Source organism: Aplidium turbinatum, chromosome 1 (assembly GCF_918807975.1).
Source record: "Aplidium turbinatum chromosome 1, kaAplTurb1.1, whole genome shotgun sequence".
Lineage (NCBI taxonomy): Eukaryota > Metazoa > Chordata > Ascidiacea > Aplousobranchia > Polyclinidae > Aplidium > Aplidium turbinatum.
In genome coordinates, this window is record NC_137472.1 from 52,215,094 (window position 1) to 52,240,133 (window position 25,040).

At 37.3% G+C, this 25,040-nt stretch overlaps 4 protein-coding genes across 4 annotated transcripts in view; 1 reads left to right on the forward strand and 3 right to left on the reverse strand.

The window, feature by feature from the left end:
* LOC145782777 (nesprin-1-like) overlaps positions 1-25,040 on the forward strand; it is a 188,243-nt gene that overhangs the window by 58,625 nt on the left and 104,578 nt on the right. The window lies entirely within an intron of this gene.
* Positions 2,943-5,840, reverse strand: LOC145776779 (uncharacterized). The gene is made up of 6 exons (XM_082588008.1): positions 5,705-5,840; positions 5,514-5,549; positions 5,040-5,279; positions 4,595-4,798; positions 3,903-4,044; positions 2,943-3,492 (listed from the first exon to the last, which is right to left on the reverse strand). The coding sequence occupies exons 1-6, from the start codon at positions 5,838-5,840 to the stop codon at positions 3,213-3,215; spliced, it is 1,038 nt and encodes a 345-aa protein (XP_082444134.1). The 3' UTR covers positions 2,943-3,212.
* On the reverse strand, positions 9,117-12,482 carry LOC145776855 (uncharacterized). The gene is made up of 4 exons (XM_082588078.1): positions 12,263-12,482; positions 10,784-11,011; positions 10,018-10,135; positions 9,117-9,486 (listed from the first exon to the last, which is right to left on the reverse strand). The coding sequence occupies exons 1-4, from the start codon at positions 12,480-12,482 to the stop codon at positions 9,138-9,140; spliced, it is 915 nt and encodes a 304-aa protein (XP_082444204.1). The 3' UTR covers positions 9,117-9,137.
* Positions 14,848-19,507, reverse strand: LOC145775104 (uncharacterized). Its single transcript, XM_082586308.1, has 6 exons — positions 19,392-19,507; positions 18,252-18,959; positions 17,890-17,991; positions 16,861-16,969; positions 16,532-16,613; positions 14,848-16,069 (listed from the first exon to the last, which is right to left on the reverse strand). Exons 1-6 carry the CDS (start codon positions 19,483-19,485, stop codon positions 15,956-15,958), a joined length of 1,209 nt encoding a protein of 402 aa, XP_082442434.1. The 5' UTR covers positions 19,486-19,507; the 3' UTR covers positions 14,848-15,955.

Sequence of the window (25,040 nt, forward strand, 5' to 3'; positions counted from 1 at the left end):
TATTTTTCACTTGATTCACTTTGTCATCATGGTGTAAAAATATTTTGTTAAACCGTGTTTCTTGCAAAGGTGTGTAATGTGTATTGTTTCTGACTATTTCACTCTTGAAACATTGCACAACAAAACTATGTTGTTTTGGCTTGAAATCTTTCAAGAGCGGTTTCATAAAATTCTTTTTAAATGACTTCAAAACAAAGACAACATTTTTGTGCTTTTGAAAAGTTTCGTCATTTAACAGGAAGGCACCAGTCACACGTGAAGTTCGCGTGGAACTAATCTCTCGAAGTGTTCAAAGAAACGCGCTTTAAGGTGCGTCTACACGAGAAAGTGTTCTTGCTTAGAAATTCTTGCTTAAGCTAGTGATTAAGCTCGTTTCGTCTACACTGGCAACCTCGACGAAGATTTTGCTCGCTTGAATCGCGGTCACGTGAGTATCTAATCCCCAATGACGTCACGTTTTAAAAAGTTCGCGCCAAAGCATAGCAGTTCGCTCTAAAGTACAGCAGAGTAGACTAAGCAACTGACTGTTCTTTAACCATTTGAAGTTGTTGCAGTCTTTCAGTCATGGCTTCCCAGAAGTTGTGTAAAAAATGCTGCAAAAAGCGAAGGATGCAAACCCGCAATTTACTGCTTATTGAAGCATTCAGACACCTCAGTGAGGTTGAAATGTTGGAAACAGAACTTCGTGTCAGCGTGGGTGACTGGCAACAACCAGCAAAATCATTCCTCCGCTATTTTTATTACCCAGTGCACAATGGCAATGGTTTTCTGCTGAGATCCTGTTTTGGATTTGAAATTGGAAAATATTGTGCTATCTATGGGCTATTTCGAGTACGGTCACCGCCAGTTCAGCCCGCAACATAAATAAGAACGGGTTGGGATCAAAACTTAACGAAATCCTTTAACGATACCGCCCTGCTCTGTCTGGATACTGAGCTGAGAGGAGACCTGAGATTTTGGCGGGAAAAACATTTCTAAGCAAGAGAACTCACTTAAGCGCCCAGTTTTTTGCTCTCGAGCGTATTTTTTCTCGACGGCTCGCTTACTCGCCCATTTTCTTAAAAGTAAGCGGCACAAACTGCGATTAACTTAAAGAAACAAGAAGTTTGTCTAGCTTAAGCAAGAAAACAGTCGTCGTGTAGACGCACCTTTAGGCTATATGAAACGGTATTTTTGTGACTTGGTTATTCGCGTTCATTCTTTGTGAAATGGAAAACGCTAAATTGCCCTTTTGATTACATTTTAGCTTACGTAAGGATCGTTTCTAGAAACTACAAGTGGATCTGCCCACAAAACTGGTTAAACATGACAAAGTTATTGATATCTTTTGTCAGGATAATGACTTTGTACCATGTGATATCTCCACAAGGAGATATAGCTTGTAATTGAGGTTAAGTATTTTTCTAAGTTCGTTTTTCACGGTTTGTTTATTTTTTGAACGAAAATTTCCTCTTTTTTATTTTAAACGTGTAATGATCAATTTGTATAATACTTTCAGTTCTTGCTCAGCTGTTATAAAAGCTGCAGAAGTTTTCGTAAAGTTGTTACGACATAAACACAAAGCAAGAATATGAACTGGTTCTGCGGTTCATTCAACTTTATTCTACCACCTAGCGGTGCACAGACAAAATGGTCGGATATCTTTCCTTGTTTTGCTTCTTTGGACTGAACATTTTTTCAGATTATGTTGTAACAAACTTCTTTAAATTTCCTGTTCAGTTTTCTTTGGTATAAAAATTAAGATGTGACTAAGTAAGTAAGTAATTTAAATTACTAAGTTCACTACGTAGCGCTTTTCTTTAAAAAGCAAAGGAAATGGCATCAACTAATTAACGTCGTATACCTTTATCTGTAGGATTTCATGCCCCTCAGTATGCGGTTTCAGACCGACAGGACCTTAGTTGAAATTCCACCAGCCAGTATTTTTTCCATTCAAATCGCATGCCAACGTATAGCGCACTTATAAAGATTAGATAAACCAACTTTACCATGTTAACATTATGGAGCCAAATGTGACAGTTGTACAAAAATTTAACTAAATTTTTTGTCCCACTTTTTCTTGTTGTTTGGCAAAGAGCACACAGATTTAAATCATTTGAGCCAAGGTCTAACCTTAAATAAACTTCCCACTCTCTTTAAACTTTGTTTTATAATAATATAATAGTGATAGTTTTTATATAGCGCTGTATCCATCGCAGAGTGCGTTGCTCCTCATCGCTTTACATAACAGACAGTGTCAATGCAGCCGTATAGAGGCGCAACAGAGTACATTATTACCCGAATCGATTCCATTGCTCAGTGCCAAGCCGGAATTAGATTCAGTGCCATTTTTAAAAAGTCTTTGGTATGACATTGTATGACCCGACAAGGTATCGAACCAATGTCTACCGATTCAGAGGCAGACGCACTAACCACTAAGCAACCGAGCCAGTTTTCTGGTTTGTAACGTTTGCAATTAGCCCTTATACTTCAAGGTTCACAAAACGTTCATGAATTGGCACAAAATGTAGACACTTTATAACGTTGAAGGTTTTTGTATGGTCAGGTGCTAACACGAATTGACGTCACAGCACAGGTTTTTATAAAGTTGCTGATGGAAAACATATTCGCATATAGTCATGCTTTGAATGTGTATTTTGAATCTAGTAGGTTTTTGAATTATTTTCATTGTTCAATGCAACTGATATGATCAAAATCTGTTTACCAGTTTCCTAGTACGGTCATTGCTATTTCAAGCCGTTGTCAAATGCTTTCTGTTTATTTTGTGAAGCCAGGTGAAGCATTGCTGCAAAAAAATTGCGGAATTGTGTTCAGTTTCTTGCATTGCGGGATTCACACTCTTCACATATATCCAACTTTAAGTTTATCTTCCTTATGTTCTCAACGAAAATAGGTTTGCAGCAGGCCAGTATTTTTCAACACTCTTTATCGTATGACTCTTTTTATTTTTTTATATTTATTTACTATTTTAAAAACATATTCGGCAATATGCCGAAAGCATTTAAAAAAACGCACACATCAGAATTAGAAAATGAAACACTGAAATTTCTCTACAAATTGTATCAAATTAGCAAAATGTTTGCCATACATTTGACACACTCCGCGGCACGCAGTTGTGCTGTGGTCAAATGTTAAATCAAATATTATTTGACGTCATGCAAAAACCAGTTTACACCGGAAAACTCCGGTCTTACGTTGAAGAGTTTTTTTGTTTATGCCAATTCGACATTAACCGGTTGATAAAGCAAATTGTTCACCATCCCGCGGCGTGAGTTGGGACCATCGTTGTCTGGTGCAATTTCGTCGTAATCATGGCGAAAAGAAATCGTTTCATATTTTCTTTCTATTTGACTCTCTCCAAAGCTGGAACTGCTAGCCTCTTCAATGCGATGACTGTTTTTAACAGGAATTCTAATGTCGTCTGCAAGTTCATAGAGCGTTTCCTCGTTTGTTTCTTGATGACGATCTTCATTTTGTCTTCTTGTGCGCTTTCTAACAATGAAAAACAAATATATATGAGACTTAAATTTATGAAAAGGTGTCGACTAGAAAAACCTTTGTCAGCAATTAGAACAAGTTATTGGAATCCAGAAGTGTTTAACTGCCGAGCTCAATGATGGGCAGAGACGTTTGGAAGGACTGTGTAAAGGCGTCATGATGCGCCTGAATGAATGATGGTGCAATCTGTTTTTTAAGATAAGTGCAATTAAAAATTTTCTATCTTATTTTCTTTTACATGATGACTTTTATACCTTTGTTCTAGTATACATCACTTCTTTAACTAAGCTACATAAACGTGAAACAGTTTAGCTCAAACGAAGTACTTTCATCTTAACTTTGCGCTTTAGAATACAACGTGCAGTCTAAACCAAGTGTTGACTTTTTAAATTCCTATTTCATACCTAATATAAATAATAACCACGACAGCAACACATAAAAGAACAGAAATGCACGCCAGCGCAATGATGATCGCGTTGTTATTGTTGTTGTTGCTGCTGCTGCTGTTGCTCGGCGTCAAGACTTCGTCATTGCTTCTGCTGGTACCTTGATTGGAATCAATGGTCAAGAATATTTATCTGTATTGAGTCTAGGACTTGCATTAGTTGCCAAAATAATCACTTTTTTCATGTGATATCCAGCATACTTGTACACTACTGGGTGTTTGAAGCGACGGATTCAGTTTTGACAAAACGCTAGAACTAGACAACTACACAAGTCATTCACCATATGAAAATGCAAGTCGCACAGTGTTTTGAGAAGCTTCTGCCATTGGGGCGTCATAGAAATATAAATAGATTGAATTTCGCTTTTACCATTATGATCATTATTTACTTTACAAGTGTAGATACAAATGACCTGTTATAGAATGCACAACTTTGCTGTTATAGGTGTGGAGCAAGTGTTAAAGTTTTATTTTTAGCTCTGTTTCTGTAGACCAAGCATGGGTATTCACATCTCAATGGATTTTAAATTTACTAAATATTTTTCGACGAGATGAAAACCAAACCAAATATATGCTTAGATTGTCACACTGAATACATAATTTTCTATTTTATATGTAATTTCAATTAGCGAAACATTGAATATAACTTACCTGGTATGACTTTATACCGAATCAGGAAACCTTTGTGGCCGAGGGAATGATCTGCATGGAACGTAATATTCGGCGGCCACTTCGTTGCGTACATGGCTGCCAACTTGTTTTGTGTTGTGATATTGAGTGAGTTTCCATCACATTTGACGTGCCAGTGACATATCAAAAACGTCTGCGAGTTTTGAAGGCCGCATATTTTGTGTCCTGCCGGTTGAAACAGATGTGCATTTTATTTTCACCTTTTTTCATACGAATATGAAGTACTCAGCTGCAGCTAGCACGGCCACCCAGCCAGGATTGCACTTTTAAATTGAACAGTTTTTTTAATGTGCTTCTTGCCTTAACATTGCGTTTAGTTTTTCATATTTTATCGTTTCATGTAAAAATGGACTGCGATGATGAGTCGTAAGATGTAGGTATTGCTGGATATTTTAACGAACATTACCATTTGGCAATTGTAGATAATCTTGAATGCAGCTTTTTGCGAAGAAAGGGTTTATGATTGCCAAATCAACGATTTCCAGCACTAGTTTGTCTTCTTTAGTCATTGCAAACTCCCACACGCACAGTTGACCGTTTGGGTAGACGCTATTTGTTCCATATCCAGGAGACGTTATGTCACCATGACCGGTCGCCAAAGAAACTGTTGCTTTTTCTTTAAATAACGGACTAGAGCAATGTTGTTCTGAAATAAAAAAAAATCTCAGTCCAATCAGTCGTTTCAACGTTTATTGACGTTGAAACTATGTAAAAAAGAAGCTTTTTTCAAGCTAGTGGTGCCATGGTTTAATAATGCAAGCATGTGGATCATTTGCATTTTATTTGGCTTTAATCATGAAATGTCAGTATCTGATACAACGATACAACGAAACTTGCCATGAAAGAAACTTATTAAATTCAATCTTTGCATTATTCTTACGTTTCGTCTCTTGCTCCGAAATGACGATCTGTAACTCTGCGCGAAATATAAAGGTTAGTTAACATTGTAGTTTGGTATTTGACATAACTGCATCAATATTTTTTGGGTGCAACCAGCCTTTGTGCCCGGTAGTTGAAGATTTAGATTAAGTGGACAGGAAGGCAATCTTCGTGTCTACTTCAGGCATATACCATTCAGTATTTTATCAAAAGCGCAGCCGCATGCTCTTGGGGAGTATCGAACCGGAGCCCTTTCGAATGTCGCACCAAGGCTTTCACCTCTCGACTTTGCAATAATGGGTAGCTCAAAAGGTAAAACTAGATGCATAATTTAGAAATATTTTCAAACCAAATCGATGCATCTTCGGTTCTTATACTCTATTAAATATAAAACCTACGTTATTCATTTTATATACCGCAGTAAATTAATATTTTTGTCGCTGAAAAAGCTCAAAATATGATTGAGTTTAGTTTTTGAATTGTTGGAACTACTATCGACTAGACACCATTGGTTTGGCTTTATATCAATCACGTGGTTGGCATTCTTAACAATTACGTCACTGATAAAATATAGCACGTTTTGAGATATAAGCTGCGGGCTCAATTTCATTCTAAAAACTTATTTTTAGCGTTGACTTTTTTCGCTTTGATTAGCTGCTCTGCTCGTAATGCATTTCATCAAACAGATTTCACTCTTAATCTCACTAAACTAAAAAAATAGTAATTATCACTGACCTTCCAAAACGAAGCTAACTAGTAACGCTGTGATGGGCAATCCAAACTTCATCATCATGTTGTGCAGTTTTGTGTCTGAGTGTTAGGTTTTGTTTACTTGACTTTTTCCGAGCATTGCTGATGACAAAGCATTGTGGAAATCATATCTTTTATTACGTGCAACATTTGAAGCGGAAATGACAGCATTTGGTTGTTTGTGATCACATTGCTTTCGGTAGTTCATTGTACTGATACACTAGTGTCACGTGACCTGTAGTCGGGGTTCCGTGCTCATTGAGAAGATGCATCTTGCAGTAGATATCATATTTTGAATCACATAATCTTAGTAAGACAAAACAACCAACTTTGCACCCGAATACCAAACTTGTTTTATGAAGCTCAATCATTGCATCACGTGGATTTGTGAGTTTATTTTGACACATACTCGTTGTCTTCCACGAAAATTTGATGCGTAACCATACTCAGAAAATTAAACTTTTTTACTTTTAGTCAATGCCCACCCTAGAGACTTTGAGTTATGGTAAAAAAAAAAATTTGCTGCCTAGAAAATCTCCGACTGCCAGATGGAATATATTCTTTTCAACATCTTGGATCTCATCAATAACACGTTAGTTTCGAGCGATACACAATACACATATTTACTGTTATTCAATAGCAAAACATATCAGTACAGTTAATTATTTATTTAATTTGAAAAGGGTACAATGATATCAATTTTTACCAACAAGCTGACATCTCAGTGGGAACAATTAAAACTCACCCAACCAGAACGGTTTAATTTTTATATTTGTCAGCCTATCGTGACGTTGAAACAATGTAAAAAGACAGGTTTTAAAAGCTGGTTAGACTTAATAGTAAAAAATGGCTTCATGCTTAAAGGGCTTTATATACTTTCATAAATTATTTCGCGCTTTGATGATAATGGTTGTATTTTGCAATAAAGAAAGATTAAACTCAATTATTGGAAGCTAGTTTAATTTTTCCATAAAATTGTTCTTTTTATTTTTTAAGTGCACTTTTGATCAATAAGTGGAGGATCATCGTAAATAAAACAATACTTTTCAACTTTGAACGAATTGCAGATTAATAGCCTACGTTGAACACGAAACAATTGTGACAATTCGTAGCTTGATGCAACTGGACCTTTACAGTATAATAACTTCTAAAATAAAAAAAGCAAGACAAGCCCACAGCTATTTTTTTACCAAAAGTAACAATATTTTTAAGTAAACTGAAGACTGATGGATGTGGTGTAGCGGCACTGTTGATAATGATCCGCCAATACACAGCTGCAGTTAGTGCAGCAACATCCCCAGCACGATTGTGGTGGGGATGACCTGCGGACAATGTCTATATAGTATACTCTTGCGTAGTGGTTTATTACTGTAACAAAAATCAACTTGACACCTTCAGAACAGCGAGGAAAGACCGGTCTGTCGCTCAGAAGAAATTAATCTAGCAACTACAGATTGCACAACTGATTGAAATCAAACTTGAAACTGAAGCCCATAACAAAGCTCTCTCGCACATGTCGATACATATTGAAACGCACTGATTGCACACCGGAACATACTGATTATCTTGAAAACTATTGAAACTCCTTTCCTACATTTCGGCTACATATAGAAACTTCTCAGAACTTCTTGGAACATGTACCGAACTTACATGTTGAAACCAGCACCTTCTGTAACTTATTGAAACTTACATATCAAGACTCAAGAGTAAAGAATTAAGATGCTGGACGTTCCAGCAAGAACTAGTTCAAGATTACAAACGTGGCCACGACTTATTGATTACAAGCGGTTCGCAATAAACTAACAACGTACATGAACGCAAAACTATGTATATGTAACGTAATTGTGAGAGATCGGCCACGCGTTCTGTGAAATTCTACTCCTAAGGGTTGTGAAAAGCGCATGACTGAACTATAAGCCTGCAAGGATTACACAAATTTCAGAATCAATTATGAGTGGCGTCAGAGAACATAGAAATGATGTATGCAGAGCTCGCAGTAGCTACAGGTGCATTGCAAGTTCCTTAAAAGTGATAGACACAGCTGCACTATAACCGCATGTTGCATTGTTGTCATACGCAATACGATATTTTAAGATTAAAAAGTGTTGTAGTAATTACAAAAAAACGCAAAATTAATAAAAATTAAAACAAAAAACTTAATACTTGGACATGTAATGCAATACTCTGCATGTGTGCAATCACTGCCCCGGCTGTAATTCTTCACGTAAACTGCCAATCTCGTATATTTGGATAAGTTTCAACGTTACCAAAGAAATGTCTTGCGTGATTAGACGAAGTTAATGCCAGTTTATGCGTAGCCATAGCCAGCAAATGCTTCTACACAAATTCAACGTCTCTAAGACGTGATGTGACGACGTGATGATAGACATGATGTGAGAGACGTTGAATCAATGTAAAACAAGGTTGATTTAAATAGTTGAGGTAATATCTTGTGTGCACGGTGAGCGCAGTTAAAGCGTTCGGTTGTTGCATCCGGAAGATGTGCGACACCTTGTGGTATGATTATGACTTAGTTCGTGTGTGTTCTGTTCGATGTTGGTTTCAGGAAGCATTTCCTGTTCAGAAAGGCAGTGGTTTTATCTGTTTTGTTTTTATCTGCTTCTGTCACCTCCTTCACCGCGAGCAAAATTATGAAACTTGATGACATTTTCTTTAAAATCCACTTCCTCAATAGCAGCAGCCTACTGATTACATCACTCCGCTTTAGCCAAACCCCAAAAGCGGAATCAGTGTTTCGAGTCTTTCTCGAACTTTCGTCAAGATTGATGATGAATGTGAAATAAAATCTACGATCCATACCTAGCACAGCAGATGTAAAGTTGTAAGCGTGATTTCTGCAAAACGCTATCTTAGGTCATGCTTTGTCTTCAGTGTCGCAGGCATCATTTGCCGCGGTATGATAGAGCACGTTTGGAACATCTGTTCCATTGACGTAATTTGACGCCGGCGCATCGTTTGTTTCTGTTGCTTGTGAATCTTTTTCCTCGGGCTTGGGCGATTTGATTGTATTCGAGTAAAGCTTCAATTCTTCGTATGTGTTGCTTTCCGTAGCCATCGAGTAGGGGTTGACCACCGACTGGGGTCGCTTTGGGAGCGCGTCCGATCGTACGCTGCTGTTGTGAAAGGATATATCACTATCTATGTTCTTTCCTATTTGGAAGGATGTAGTTCTGCTTTGGCTGGGGTATGGGGTGCTGTGAGTTCTGAATAAGAATAAATAGAACAGAATAAGAGGTTGAATCTAAAATCACAACGTGCGATTGCACTCTAGGGCTGATCGAAAAAGAAAATATTTTGAACTTAAGTTTCGTTGTCTTGTCACTAAGTCTCTATCTTGGTTTCGTTTTAGTTAAAGTCAATTTTTTGTGAAGAACGTCCTTTTTCCCAGACCAAATTCGTTTGAGGCTCCTATTGCAATTTAAAAACTTAAAATAGGAATGTAGCAACATCATCACATATCAATCAATTAATCTAATTCCACCGATTTCCTGTCGTAACGCATTAATGTGACATATCCTTCATTTCGTACATCCTCCGGTTTGAACAGGTTCCATGCCTAACTACCGGTGGCCCTTCACGTTACAAACATATGTATTTGTCTTTATTCTACAATTTACATACAGTATCTATTAAACATTGCATTCGGCCAAAACTGGCGATTAAATTATATTGTTCTTGAAAAAATGTCAATTAGTGGCTATATTTGAGTCATGAATGCATTGTGTTCAACTCACCGATATCTTTTGAACAAGTAAATGCTCCCGATGCATAGCAGCACGAACATCAATGCTAAGACAATTATCGCTACCAACATGGACGACTTTTCGGCTCTCAATTTCTCGACTTCATGAACTGTGATAAAACAAGCAACAGTTAGTTGATATTTACTCCCAGTTGTAAAGTTACGTGTGCTCTGATATTGAAACCGATAGCTATTTTACTTCCCACGTTTCGGAAATAGTTAGTTAAAACTAGTTATAACTCGTTTAAAGGAGTTAAAGTTGGTTATGACGCTCAATATCTTGTGGTTGTCTATGCTCTAACATGTAGTCACCAGGGAAAGAGAAGCGTTGAACAGTCTCATTCTGCATTTAGTATGCCAACGTTAGAATGAGGCAATCAGGCTAAGTTATTAAATTAGAATCGTATAATAAAACAAGTAGGTAGAGTTTTATATTAACTCTTCAAATGATTTCCAAAGCATATCTACTCTCAATTTGAATACAATCGCTCAGAATATTGAAACAACCAGTAATCTATTTTTAAGGGAAGACAAGGGAATGTGCCCCTTTCAACATTTGGATGAATACCTAACAATCATTGCCAAGTGCCAGTATGCTACTGTCATATCATGATATCACTCAATCATATGCATGCCACAAAAAGTCTGTTTACTGTAATGTCTTCTCGCAAACTAGGCTAATGGAAAATAGCACCACATGTGGGTATGATTCCACACTGTGAACACCGTGAACACCAGAGTCGAAATTTTCCACTTACCAAGAAACTCATTTGTGCATGGAATAAACGCGTATGAAACATCAACGAAGATTCTTTTGAATATCTTGAATCTCAGCTGAGCAGGTAAGTTTGCCACGCTCATCTGACGAGGACAATACTGCCGGATCAAGTCTCCTCCACAAGTGTTCACTTGTTCGCGCGAGAAAACGTATTTCCTGCACGCATCGTTCGATCCTCTATTGATGCTTTTTGTTGGGAGTAGCTCACCTGAAGAAGGAAGTTTTTGTTAGGATGAAGATCTTTAAGTTGGTAAAGGGAATGCGTTACTAGGGGTTGGTTAAAACAACTTTTTTGGGTCAAAACAACGATCTTCAAACAAGTTCAATTTGAAGCCAAATGAAATCAAGACAAAGAATTTTGATTCGAAACGAAATACTTCGAAACGAAATACTTCGAACTTTCGAAATACTTTTTGTTTCCTGCAGTCTCATATCTCACTTCCTTTTTCGAAACATTGGTTATACTACCTGTTTAATGACAACGTCCATGCAACGTCTAATGATAATATTGACATACACTTATTATTACATACCGCAAGTAATAATAACATCTACTAAAATTTCAATTAAACGTCACAAACTCTAGTTTTTCTGAGGGCAAGTGGAAAACTTTCAATTAAGTTTTAAATAATGCCAGCACATTTAAAATGTGGATCTACTATTTAGCTTTATTAGTTTGTGTAAATGTTAAAAAAAAAATTGATAAGAAAAAATCAAATGAAGAAAATCAGAAAAAAAATTAGAAAAAATTGATTATTATCAAGAAATATTCTAAACGTACGGTACCAACGACATAAATTGTTTGAAACTTTTTAGTCTTATGTGCCACAGCAAACCCCACAAAAGTGCAAAACAATTCATTAATCAATAATTACTACTTTTATTACTAATTTGTTTTATTTAAATTTGTGTAAATTACATGGAATTTTAAATTTCTTTTATTAAGTTTTGCCGTAATTGATTTGTCGGTGTTAACTGAATGACGTATTTCCGAATGCACGAGCGACGTGTCTTTATTATTATTATTAGACAACGTGATAGAATTTAAAATATCTTCAAAATTATGTCCATTTGTTCTTATGATATGTGAGATCGTGAATAATAATTTTTTTTATAGCAACGGTACCTTCCATGATCAATTGATCATGTCACGCAGAGCCCCACTGGTTTTCGGTATATTGCTGAGTTTGTACATTTATCAAAAAATCAGTTGAATGAACTAATATTGTTAAAGTAACCCCAACAGTTTCACCCCAAAGTGTGATGCAATCACTGGTTTCAACCACACTCCCCACAAAAAGTTTTTAAAAAATATGAAAAAGGACAAATTTAAAAAAATATCTGGCAACACCGAAGTCGGAGTCGGCGATTTATAAACCGAGTAGTCCGATTTGTTTATTTTTCGCCCGACTACAGCCCTGGATCTAACCACACCTCCCATAAGTTGAGTGAGCCTTACCGTCTGGAAAGTAGATCTTATCTTCGAATTCATAACTTCTTGCAGAAAGCTTAATAATGAGCGCGAAATCGGTGAGATGTTTCGGTGGTGTGAAAGTCCACGTGCAATTTTCAGCCGACGAAGCAAAATAACCGAATTCTTCGAAGGTTTTACTCAATCTTAACTTGCCACAAGCTGCGTTTGTAAATTTCCACAAGCATATCCCTGTGTCAACAAACATAATTATCTAAAAAAGGCTGGGTTAAGTCAAGACAAAACACACACAAGACTACTTCAATTTTTAGCTTTATTTTTAGTGGTGAAATTGTTGATGATTTGGTTAGTAAACACAGACTTTTACAACAGGCTGCTGTCAAAAAAATTGTACTGAATATTCCATAACCAATCTTTAAAGTTCTTTGCATAGTTACTTTCTTACTTACTCAATGCTCAAACAGTATCAACTTCAACATATTAATAAAACTTACCCACGACTATTCGTAGGATTACATGCATTCTTTCCAATGGGCTGTATGTATAGTATGGTTGTTGAAATTTGCAGTATTTTTTTTTTTGCTCACTGCTGATGCTTTTAGCTCTTCACAGTCAAATATGATACTGACTTCATGAAACAACAACTTGCTACTGTCCACTGCCCGACGTGATGATAAAACGTTTGCGTCTCGTTTCAGTATCTCGTAAAAATGCTATTAGCATAATGAGTCGGATTAGCAATGATGCCAACTGGGCATTGAAGATGTAATGTGCTCTGAATAGTAAAATTTGCACTAAAGCGTGACAACTGATAAAACTATATATATTTTAAAGGAAGTGGTTAATACAAGCTTTAAATTTTTTAATTATTTTAATCTCTAAAACATTTTTATTTGATTGCTATTTCAATATAAAAAAATAATTTGGAAAATGTCTGCCCACCCAAAAAAAAGTCATTTTTCAACATCGTTTGAAAGTCGCCAGACGTAAAACCGATAATCATTGGCTGGCTGAATGGCCATGGGTGTCTTCTCTTGATGAACTACTAACAACAGATCCGTAAGCCTCTTTGTCTATCATATCATACTAATTCCGTTTATGTTATGTTTCCGTTTACTAATTGTCGTCGGAAATCAACAGAAAGAGACGCGTTGATAAATCTGTTACCGAGGGATTATTTGTTATATCCGTAACAAAAATATCAAAAATTTTGCCAACATCACGATGATATTTATCCTTGTCAAGTCATACGAGCATGTATGAATATTGAATATATTCTGTAGCGGTTTGTGACTGGTTGTGATAAATCACTGCGAGTTTCCTGCTGTGAGGAAGAACATTCGTGCAGCGAGCGACTGAAGAAAACGTGTTCAACTGTTACAAACTTTCTAACCAAGTTGCAAGTATTTCAAACTACGTTTGACGTTGGTGACGCAAAGCTCGCAGTTATTTCAAACTACGTTTGACGTTGGTGACGCAAAGCTTGCAGTTATTTCAGACGGCGTTTGACGTTGGTGACGTAAAGCTAGCAGTCTTTGCGTCACGAGTACAGTCATGACGTCTTCGCGACGAAACCCAGCCGGCAGAAATTGGCGTGAAAATGGCAGCTTTTGTTCGATGGGAAAGCCTTTTTTGCGGGTTGACTGTCGAAGACAGGCGTGGTAGGACAGGAACTTCAGGAAGGATGATCTGTATTAATGCGACATGTATGACTGTGCTGTATTTTAGCTGTTCATCGAATTTGTTGGTCTGGCGACATTTTTTTGATGCAAAGCTTTGTTTATAAAGTTTTGGTGCGAACGCACCAAAATGTCATACATCCAAATATTAAAAATTTGTTGTGTTTGTCTTGAGTTTTGGCAGCTTTTGAACTAGGGGATAACCAATATTCTGCCAGTTGAAAATGCCTACTTGGTTGCACAGTTGGTTTTCCTGGAGTTACCAATGATTTCCAATTGAACGTTTTTTTTTTTTTTTAAATAAAAACCAGCTGATTTCAGTGTTTTTTTTTATGTTAACATTATAAAACTCGCATCTTTTCAGCTGCATTTCATGTTTTTGCTTTATGCTGCTTTGGATGAGATAATGTGTGTTTCCGTATTAAGCAATGACAAGATGGGAATTAGAGCCTGTGCCAGTGTGCCCTGGTGTGTACCTGCCCTATGCATTACCAGTTCCCCATCGGAGTCAATTGTGATCGTTATGCTTGTTCTTTGATGAAATGGGGATTGCCCCGTGCTTCTGAACCGATTTTTGTTTGTGCTTTGTGAGTGTGAGATATTTTCCATTTTTATGTTCTTTTGTAATCACCACAGCACTACGAACGTGGATGGAAAGCTTATTATTGAAAAAAACTGACGTGGCAATGACATGAATCATTGCTTTAACCAGCGTTGACAACATAATAGGCTACTATTTCGTCACTGAATCCAATCTTTCATGACGTTAAAATATTGCGCGGAACATCTGTCAATACCACCCCGTGATTCAAATACGGTATCTAAATATGTGTAGGTCTACAATTTACATTAATCCGACCTTACAAAGCCACCTTGAATAAAGTTACTTTTCTATGCTGTAAGGGGAGGAGATCCGCCACTGCAGCCGGGGGTATCAAACTCACTTTAGCTACTTTGAATGTTATCAACTTTTTAAACAATTTAGCCGTAAAAATTAGTCTTTGTACAAATGTACACATTTTTCAAAATGCTTGAAGTTGTAGAGTGAGGTGCACTCGCTGTTTCAACTTTCCAGCTATGCAGTCTAACACTGCCTCTGCAGGCAACGTAGTTTGGCAACAGAGTGACAACGACTGAAGTAACGATTCTTTATATTGCATTTCAAGTACAGCACAAGACGTAAACAGAGATTAATAGTTTTTTTAAACTTTTGTCACAGTAATTTTGCATGGCAGTAGAACTTACGTTTTCAAGTAAGATGCTCGTTTAACACGCTAACATACCTTGTACAGTTAAACTAAATCATTACAAATATAACAAAATCTTTTACCTCAAGTTTTTAATATTGAGTAGAAGATAAAATGCTGCTTCGCAGCAATGATCGGCAATAGCGATCGTTGCACGATGTCCTGTGTGGTTTTGTCAGATAAATAATTACTTGTACGAGACCACACAGTGATGTATTACACATGAATGAACTTAGATGGCAGTCGCCTACGCAATAAATACAACTTTACTTACACTGGCTTAGTTATAACAACGATGAAAATCTCACAAAAGGTAATCAACAAATCGCTTCCCAGACAGCAAAATCCGTCTTTTTAACATTCAACCAACGTCTGCAGACGTTGAATCATTATAAAAGTGATGGATTTTGTTGTTGGGCAGCTTACGGGCGGTATGCGACTTTTTCCAGCTATTTTCTTCCAAATAAGTTTGTGAGTGAGCGTCATGTGGGCACTTTTGCTTTTTCAATTTATTCTTTTAAAGCATCAACTTTCTCACTAATTTTTATTTAAGCATTGACACATGCATGTATTTGCAATGATATTTCATATCGGCATGTGCTTGTAGTGAAAATTGAAAAATATTGAGTAATGTTTATTTGCAGTGTGGCTTCTAAGTAAGGATTCTTTTTTTATTGGCCTTTGTGTTGAAAAAGTTGCCCACCCCTGGTTTGGGCCCACACAAACATCCTGAAAGCGTTTACCCTGAAGCTGACACATCCGTCACAAGTTTTTCATATTGGTGCTAAAAGCGTTTAAAACTTTTGGTTGCTTCCAAACCCAGAATCGCTGCTGGTGACGCAGGTAACCGTCGGCACCTTCTCGTCGCTTGGAAGTAAAGCGTCATCCGCTGAAGGAACTCTTTCGTTCTGTGTTAGAATAAACATACGTGTCACATACAAAATGGTAGAAAAATCGATTTATGCGACTCGCTTGTTTACATTAGTAGTCCATTTCAGACTCACATCAAAATTCGTTTTCTTCATTGATTCAACGTCTGCACACGTTTAAGCAACGCAGAAAGAACGGATTTATTATCTGGGTTGCAAACTTGCAATGTATGCAATATTTTGATCATTGAGGCATACAAGTATGACAGTTGCTCTTTTAACATGCTTTTACCGTCGCTTCGCATTAATGTTCATTCCATATAATTATTTTTGTGCATAATCTGATTTACTAAATAAAAAACCCATTTGGGATTGGAGTTAGGTTCTTGTGAAAACATGCGATGAAGAAAATTCCTACCATTTCGTTCTGTTTCAAGACAAGAATTATTTGGTGATGAAGATGCATGGTTCAATGTTTAAAAATAGTGAATTTTCACTTACGTCATCACACTTTGGTTTCGTCTTTTCTAAAGGAATCGCTGCTTCTGTCTTCCCCGGTGTTTTCGTTGCTCTCTCTCGTGATCTTCAAACGAAATGGAAATATTTGATTTGGGGTGGGAAAGCCAAGTGTATGCAACACTACGCAACTTATGGTCACCACTCAGTAATTTTTTCCCGCTGTTTCAGACGGAATGTGCAGTGCTTCATGCTTGCTGTTTCGTGCATAAGTGAATAAATGCACTAATGTGCATAAAAGTGCATGAATGCACAATTGCACATTATATCTAAAGTGGTTGTTTTAAAATTATGATGCAATTGCAGGGTCTCACCTTCTTTTGTACATGCACATAGCCACCCCACAAACAGCCAACACAATTGCCGCTATCACAATCCCAAGCAATACAGATGTGATTCTGTTGTTTGATGTTGGAGTTGAACCTGTGATGAGCAAGTTTTGTTATCGAAAACATCACGAAATAGCGAGGAAATGTAGTCCATGGCTCGATGTACTCTGTCGTCTTCAGGAGCTTGTCACATCAAAACAGCTTTAAGTGTGATGCGGTAGATTGAATGAAAAGCAGAAAAGAAATCGAAAATTGTCGACTTGAGGTTGAACAATCCGAGTACAACGAAGAAAGTTTTAAGCAGAATGAAATTTTAGACTTGGTCGACACGACATGCTACTAAAAAACTTTTGGTCACAAACAATCTCATTGTGGCAACATAAACCTATGATATGAATGACATAGATTTTAGACTGACGACAAGCTCCCAAAGAGAGCCAGGCGAAAGCGATTCGAGCATTGAACTGCCTTCCCTCGCCATCTTCAAACTTTATCCCACCGACCAACTCTATAAAAGAGATCAATGACTTAGTCGGCGTCTTTCTGTACCGAACGTAGATTCGGCTTGAACACCCGAAAAACATTACAAGTACACAAAAGCAGACTAGCCACTGTTTATAGCACTTAATACATAGACATTTAGTGGCGTATGGATTTTGCTAGCCTGATGGGTTAAGAATGACAGAATGGTCGACTGAGAAGGTGAATGGTTTCAAATCATGCAGCTCGGTTCGCTACCCGACTATGTTAGATGTTAAAAATCAACGCGTCGGCGTATCCAAGAAGTTGGAAATTCGGTGAATAACTGAATATGTAGTAAATGTTATAATATAGACGACCGTGACAAAGGAGCTAGCTGTCTATCGTACTCTCATTAGTTCCGTAGGCGCAGCACGATATTCTGACCTTCACGGTACAGATAGTGTTATATAGATTATTATAGACGAAACAATTTAAAGGTTATAACTGGTTTTCGACTAAAATTAGATAAAACTCCTAATTTTGGAAGCTTACCAGTAATGTTTTTTGTTGATATAGCTGTGAAAACTTGATCCATCGAATGAGTGGTAGTAGTCATATACAATTTTTTTGGTGTTGTTTGGGATACCGTTGCTCCTGGTGAAGAAAAGGAGAAAACATTAAAATTGTCGTATAGAGGGGGAGGGGTTAGAAAGCTTAAGGCCATGATATTATTAATTCTCTGAGTCTGAAATATATCTTGTTCTGAAACATCAGGATATACAAATATAGCTTTAATAAAAGTATCGTTTCGAATCAATAAGCAGCAGCAGCAACGAACTCTTCAGCTTGAAAGAGAGAAAATGTGGATTATTTGTAAAAAGTTCTTCTTACAATAATTCCATTGGACGACTCACCAGAGCTCAATTTGGTATTCTCTTTTGAGTTTGAAATTGCTAAGGACATATCCACAGTAGATGTTTTTACTGTTGTCATATCTTGTATTTCGCTTTGATGCGTAGTTAAATCGCGCGTGCTGATCACTTGTGCTGCGCTCTGCTTCATTGTTGCAGGACTCATGAATCGGCGGGCTTCTATGCCTTTGTTTTTATATGTGGAGCTTTCAGATGTTGTTTCTCTATACGATGGCACATAATTTGTAGGTGGTTTGTGACTGGCTTGTCTTGAACTTGGTGCCATAGATTTTCCAGGTAATTCGCTCGTCCTCTCAGTATTGGAGTTTATTGACGGTGGTTCTTTTTCTGTTATTGTAATTTTTGATTTTGGTGATGTTTGAGACCGTTCTTCTGCATATGGCATGAGCACAGAGTTTGTAGATGAATTGTCTGTACCTTTGGTAAAGGCTGTTATTGCCTTTACAGATGGTCCAGTTGTTGCTGATTGCGTTATCGCAACAACTGTGAATGGTTTGTTGCTTGTAACTGTTGGATTTAACTGAACGTCGTTTGGGCAACTGTCAGCGCAATAGCCATAGTCGTAAGTGTCTGCTGTAGTGTAACACCATGTCCATGAACCCACAATTGAAGGAATACAATCTGTGTATGATTTTCCTTTGTAGGATCTTGGAAAATAGCATTTGAGATCCTTTCCAGTGCACCTGGTTTCTGAAAGACAATTGGGCAGATCGTTGAGTGTGACTGTTAATCAGTATTCTGCTATTCAGCATTAGAGTTATAGAGCTTCTGTAGAGAGTTTGTTTTGTACTACAAGGCACAAGCACACAGAGCCGAGTAACGCAACCAGGTTTAACATATTTACGTATATTTTTAACACTTACAAAAAAACAACACACAAAACAAATTTTATTTCGAACATTTTTGACATCACGTAATGTCTTCGTCAGAAATGACAATCATGCAGCGCAATTTTTTTTTTAAATGTATAGTGCTTTTAATTACAGGCCACGCGTAAAGTTTTCTAAAGCGTGCAAGCAGATTGAAACACTGCTTATGTGGGTCGCCGAATCTTTCCTTGCAGTGACTTATTGCAAGTGATCATATTATTTATTAATATACTTCCAGCAAATATTCACTTACTCATAATTGGTTCCTCTGTTGCATTTTGGGATTTACAACAACTGTAGCATAATGACAAATACAGCAGACCTTTCAATAACTTAAAAAATGTCATGTTCAACGTTTAAATAAACCTTCACTCAAAATCATACAGTTAATTCTGGCTAATAACTTATGGCCCTATGGGCATTACAAATTTGAGAGATATATACACAATGTAATAATGACTCGCTTTGACATTTGTCGTTTATTCCTGAAACAATCTCATTTTTTGCTGATGTCTCTATAGACGTGGGCGAGCATTCTTAGCTCTTGCTAAGAAGTGTCCTGTAAAAGGTTTAGTTTTAGGCTGAATTGCATGAGTAACTGCGGTTGAGCGGACGCCACTGCATTGAACTCTCAGTTAAGTTTATTTTATTTCTGACCATCACAACAAAAACCCTTGGTCTCAACGTAACTGAGATCTAGAACAAGGGAGAAGCGACAGAACGCAAGTAAACGTACAGTGATAATAATCCTTGGGTTTAGAAACTTGAACTGAACTGTCTGAGTATAACTTTTATTCAATGTTTCCGATACTTTCTTGGTACGTCTTGGTCTTTACAACGCAGTCTGGCAAATGTATCGTTTTACTTTGAAACTAACATCCACCATCTGGCTTCTGCTTCAACGATCCGTCAATGAGAATTATCAGACGATGAGTGTAACTCAGGTCAAACTGGAGCTTCCCAGCTAGTGGCGGTGTTACTATCGGGCAAGATAAACGTGGCGCGCGATAATTAAAGCATCGCGTTTCCTTCAGTGTTCGATATGTTTGCGTTGGTTCAACGTTGATCGGCGTTTATTCCATAAATTGCCAGGTTCTTTCCGCAAGTGCCGCCATCGTCACGTGTTCGCTTCAGCGAAGAAAATGTTTGATGACGATAAATGACAGACTGCCTCGCCCACAAAGATTCATAGTAGTGTATCTGCCGATATGCTGTAATTCACTAATTCCATCTGTTCCAGCCTTTCGCTTTGTGAATATCAAAAAGTAGCTTTGATATAACAGATTTAGTTTGGTCCCTGGCTCGAAAGATGATTTTTGACGAAGCCGTTGAGATTTTCATTTCGTTCATGTTTTTAAAAGCTTCCTTCCTGATTACGCAAAGTATTTTTTAAATTTTTCTAGTTAATTGAACGTCTGCAAACATTCAATCAACGTAAAAACGATGAATTTTTGTTCAAATCGCCTTTCTTTAAAGCAGCTGGCTTGAGGAGTATCACGTTTTAGCTCTTTACTTCTGAAGGTTTGGGTGTTTGCTTGTAGGGATGATTGAAACATTTTTATTCAGTGACAAATTTTTTATTTGGTTATTGTCGATGGTATAATCTTTAGGCATAAAACTTGTCAAAACTTTTCTGAAAAACAGTTAAAATTGTTCATAAGCAAACTGCCTGATGTTTGAAAACCCAAACGCACAAGAATTTTTGTTATTGTTTTTGATCACCTGCTCAACATGCTAGAGGTGCTATTTTATCAAACAACGCTATCCTTCCAAAATTATGCATCAAATATTTTATAAACCCAAATGACAAAGATTTTTTTTTTATCTGTGTAAACTTTTGAAGTCTTGTGCAAGAGCGTAGGTTATGGAGATATTTCTTCTGATTATTTGGAAAATGTCAGAGTTGTAGTGTGTGTCGTTGTCCTTACTACGAAAGTCTGGAAAAACAATTGTCAACAGATACGAGTTACATTGCCAATCAACGTCTACAGAACAGACCCACTACAACATCCTGAAACGGGCTTTATTTATAGAAGCTGCATGCACTTCCTCAAACTTAAATATCACGGAAAAATTGTTGCAATTCAACCTCAGCTTTTATACCACATTGTCACATTTTTCTTGATTCTTAAGCTGCGCTAAACTTGCGAACAATAGGCTGACAATTTTTTTTGCACTTTTTTACTACTGGAGGTAAAATAATATAATTGGTTTGAGCAAGTAGAAGACATTTCTTTAAAACATGTTTTCAAAACAGTACCACGTTCACAATCAGTAAACGTTCTTTCCACGTCACTTTTGTTGGCTTGGTTGATGAAGGGTTTGCTTTGTTGTTCCAGCCCAGCTACCAAAATCAGATCCTTTCACCTTTTTACAACGTCTTCTTACCTTTTTACAACTGTCCACAAGCTTTTCAAATATCATCTTAAAAATGATCATCATTTGCGATGCGATGTTGATGCATCAACAGTTCTGGCTCTGTTGACATGTGATGATGCAGTTGTGGATCCAAGGGGGGCCATCGACCCCTCCCCCTCTGAAGCTACCTGCTGGATTCGCCACTGTGATGATGCAACACAAACTAATTTAATTTTGAATCTTTTTACGTTCTGTGGTTAAATCGAGGCGATGTAGCCGCTGAGTTGTGTTTTCTTTGAATGCTGTGACATTCATGCTGTCATTTATTAGGTGGTTCAAGAATAAAACAGTCGCGAATTATACGCTAAAGTCTGTCCCATTCATGCCACAGATACTGGACAATGATTCAATACGTTGTTTAATGCGTAAATGAAGAAGCGAATATAGTTAACGTATTTCTAAACTGCACCGCACAGTTTACGCAAAATAGCTGGAGCTGGTGTTTGCTTGTTGTTGACACAAAGGAAGTCATTTTTATCACAGCTTTTGCTTTGCTGTTTCTTTCAGGTGTGTAGTTCTCTTGAGAATCCTCTTCTGTTGTTTGTGTTTCCTGGTGATTTGATGCCAGTGACGTAGATAACAGATGTGTGGATGACGTCACCACAAAAGTTTTTGATAGTTTATCAATATTCGTTAAAGACTGTTTTGCCAAAACAGTTGTTGACTGTTTTCTGACCGCAATTGCTGCTGTAAATACCGGCCCGTCATTTGGGCAACTATCAGCACAGTAACCCCATTCATTACCGTCTGGTGTAGTATGGCACCAAAGCAAGTAATGGATCGATACCGTGGCATGCAGCTGGTATAGTTTTCACTTCCGTAAAGGATCGGAAAGTGGCATTTGTGTCCTTGAGTGGTACATTTGATTTCTAAGCAACAAAATGAATGTTAAAGGAAGTTGAAAAAGTTAGAGTTCAACCCCAGTTTTATTGAGACAATAAACATCGCTTCTGGTTTTGCAGCACCTTCTCTATCATTCTCGTTGTTTCAGACGATAGTCAATTTATTACCTTTCAAATTTTGACAAAACTTATCAATGTTTTTCTTAATTTTGAACTATGCTCTAGATATTTAAGGTATCGTTTCGATAAGCAAATTATAACGATTATCCCCCAACATTCTATTGATAGAGTTATTCTTTTTTAAGGTTAAGCAAATTAATTAACAAATGGATAGGTTTGGTTTTTTCAGTTTCCTGTCATTATGGCGCGGTAAGAATAAACTGTTGGCCATGTTATCCTGGAGTGGCTTTATAAGAAGAGATTCGTGGTGTACTGACCTGGCTTTCCATCGCCTGCCCTGAACTTTACAAAATCTGTTTTATACCAAAAAAAAAGATTGAACAGCGAATTAGCTCAAGTTAATCTTGTATTTTTGTATGTTTTATCAACGGATCGATGCCTTCGAGCTCTGGACATACAGGCAAATGTTAAAAATTTCATGGAAACAAAAGATCACTAACGATGAAGTACACTTCAAATTCAATTCAAGCAAAATGCTCTTACAAACAGTCAAAAGAAGAAAATTGAAGTATTTCGGACACACAATAAGGCAAAATTCATTACAAATATCATTAATAGAAGGGAAGATAAACGGTAAAAGAAGTAAAGGCAGACCAAGAATGATTTGGACAACAAACATCACAAAATGGACAAAATTAACTTATGAATGTGCAGTACGCACAGCTCATGGTCGAGAACAATGGCGCATTGTATCCAACCCTCCATACGAAACGATGAAGGAACAAAATGATGATGATTATCAACAATTTACTCTTGGCGTTTGGTTGTTTTTGCCAAACTCCACAAAACTGAATTGAGTGTCACTCTAATATGCAATTATTGTATAACGCATCAAGAAAACTTAATGTCAAAAACTAACTTATAAATTGACATGCAGATTTAATGAAAATATGTTTTGAACTTGATAAGGTTCGTTTACTAATGTACTTTTACCGTATACAAAAATTATACAAATACAGTTCTTATTTTGTCTTATTTTCAACAATTACAAAACTTCTATCTTTTTTTTGAATATATCAGTTAGGGATGGTAGAAGTAGGGGATTGCTCACTCAAAAAGAAAGTGGACAACTGGAGGGTCATAGTGTTATGACAAAATTTGGCGCAAATACAGCTTGAGGTCTACCGCGATATGTCGTACACCCAGGTGCAGCGTATGTGACCTGGCTGCGTGTGCACAAAGTGTGTATTGCCAAAATAAATGTATGAAAATATGTGATATCATGCTTATGTAATGCTATACTAGTCATAATAATGCAGCAATAGATTTCACGCTACAGTGGTAACAGTAGTTAACCTCGCACTGCTGTAGCAAGGTTCTGTCGATATTCTAGCATCCTAAACCTCGCGCAAAATATAGCATTTCATTTGTTAAAAATGTATTTACGTCAAAGCAAACAAAACTTTTTGCAGTTTTGCTAATTTTTAAATTTCGCATTGACCCGCCACTCCAGCTGTCCATATCGCACGAAAAATCAATAAAGCGAGTCGTCCCGGTATTCCACTGTCCCTAATATCAGTAAGTGGTATCGATTTGAGAAGCATCCAACGCACATCAACTGGACCCTGCTAAGAGATCAAACAATTGAGTACGAAGAAGTTAAAGGGTTGTCGAAGCAAATTGATCCGCCAATTGCAATGAAGGATGAGTTGTTTGATCAGGTCTCGGCTGTTAATGCTCGGCTTAAGAAGATCCCAGATGATGTGTTCCGCAAGGATGATCATTAGGACAAGTAGATGAAGATCTTTACTGGAGACTACTCTTTTTCCGTTTCGCTACAGAGTAGTTAGCATCGTTTCTCCCTTCCCGTCTGTAATGCATTTGTGGGGCGAGTGTTCTCTCTTGTTTCGGCTCAGTGGACCAAGGAAAGGAACAGACTAGTAAAATGACAGTCAGATCCATGCTACAAGTAATAGTAAACCTAAACCTGAGATGCACGAAGTATTTTCTACAAACAAGGAGTTGCTGAAACAGATTTTTCTGGCAAATATGTGATATTTCATGGGTTGTGTAAATGCAAAACTTTGTTCGAAAACGTTTGTTTCGTTTGGCATGCAAATTTAATTTTTCGGTTGTTCTTATTTCGGGGTCTGTGTCAATGGCAACCCTGGCTATGGTGGCAGTCGGTTTGTTACCGAGAGCGCTTGCACGACGCCGATCGAAGGCACGACACTATATTTCGGCAAGACACTCAACCATGCTTGAAGGTGGACATAAAAATTGATTTTTCGCTTCCCCTTTGACTGTATTTAAAGCTTCAAATGGCAGGCGTATTTGTAATCTATAAGTCGCTGCAGCAGATGGAGTGTTACATGCACTTGATATTGTGAGCGTTCTACTCGAAACATTTCTGATAGAAACTAAATTAAGTGAACGTTTCGCCGCCGGCAGCGTTGCCTAGCGGTTTGATACTTGGGGTTAGAGAGGTAGTCATTTCGATTCCCACTCTTGCCATTATTCTT

Bases quoted from the DNA above. Each gene is read 5' to 3' on its own strand.
- LOC145776779 (XM_082588008.1), bottom strand. From the start codon at position 5,840: ATGCATCTAGTTTTACCTTTTGAGCTACCCATTATTGCAAAGTCGAGA. The intron at 5,550-5,704 runs GTATATGCCTGA...TATTTCGCGCAG, and splicing joins TTTTGATAAAATACTGAATG to AGTTACAGATCGTCATTTCG. The intron at 5,280-5,513 runs GTAAGAATAATG...TTTTTATTTCAG, and splicing joins TTCGGAGCAAGAGACGAAAC to AACAACATTGCTCTAGTCCG.
- LOC145776855 (XM_082588078.1), bottom strand. From the start codon at position 12,482: ATGTTTGTTGACACAGGGATATGCTTGTGGAAATTTACAAACGCAGCT. The intron at 11,012-12,262 runs GTAAGGCTCACT...TTCCTTCTTCAG, and splicing joins TAAGATCTACTTTCCAGACG to GTGAGCTACTCCCAACAAAA. The intron at 10,136-10,783 runs GTAAGTGGAAAA...GTTTTATCACAG, and splicing joins ATGCACAAATGAGTTTCTTG to TTCATGAAGTCGAGAAATTG.
- LOC145775104 (XM_082586308.1), bottom strand. From the start codon at position 19,485: ATGACATTTTTTAAGTTATTGAAAGGTCTGCTGTATTTGTCATTATGC. The intron at 17,992-18,251 runs GTGAGTCGTCCA...TTTCTTCACCAG, and splicing joins GAATACCAAATTGAGCTCTG to GAGCAACGGTATCCCAAACA. The intron at 16,614-16,860 runs GTGAGACCCTGC...TTTCGTTTGAAG, and splicing joins ATGTGCATGTACAAAAGAAG to ATCACGAGAGAGAGCAACGA.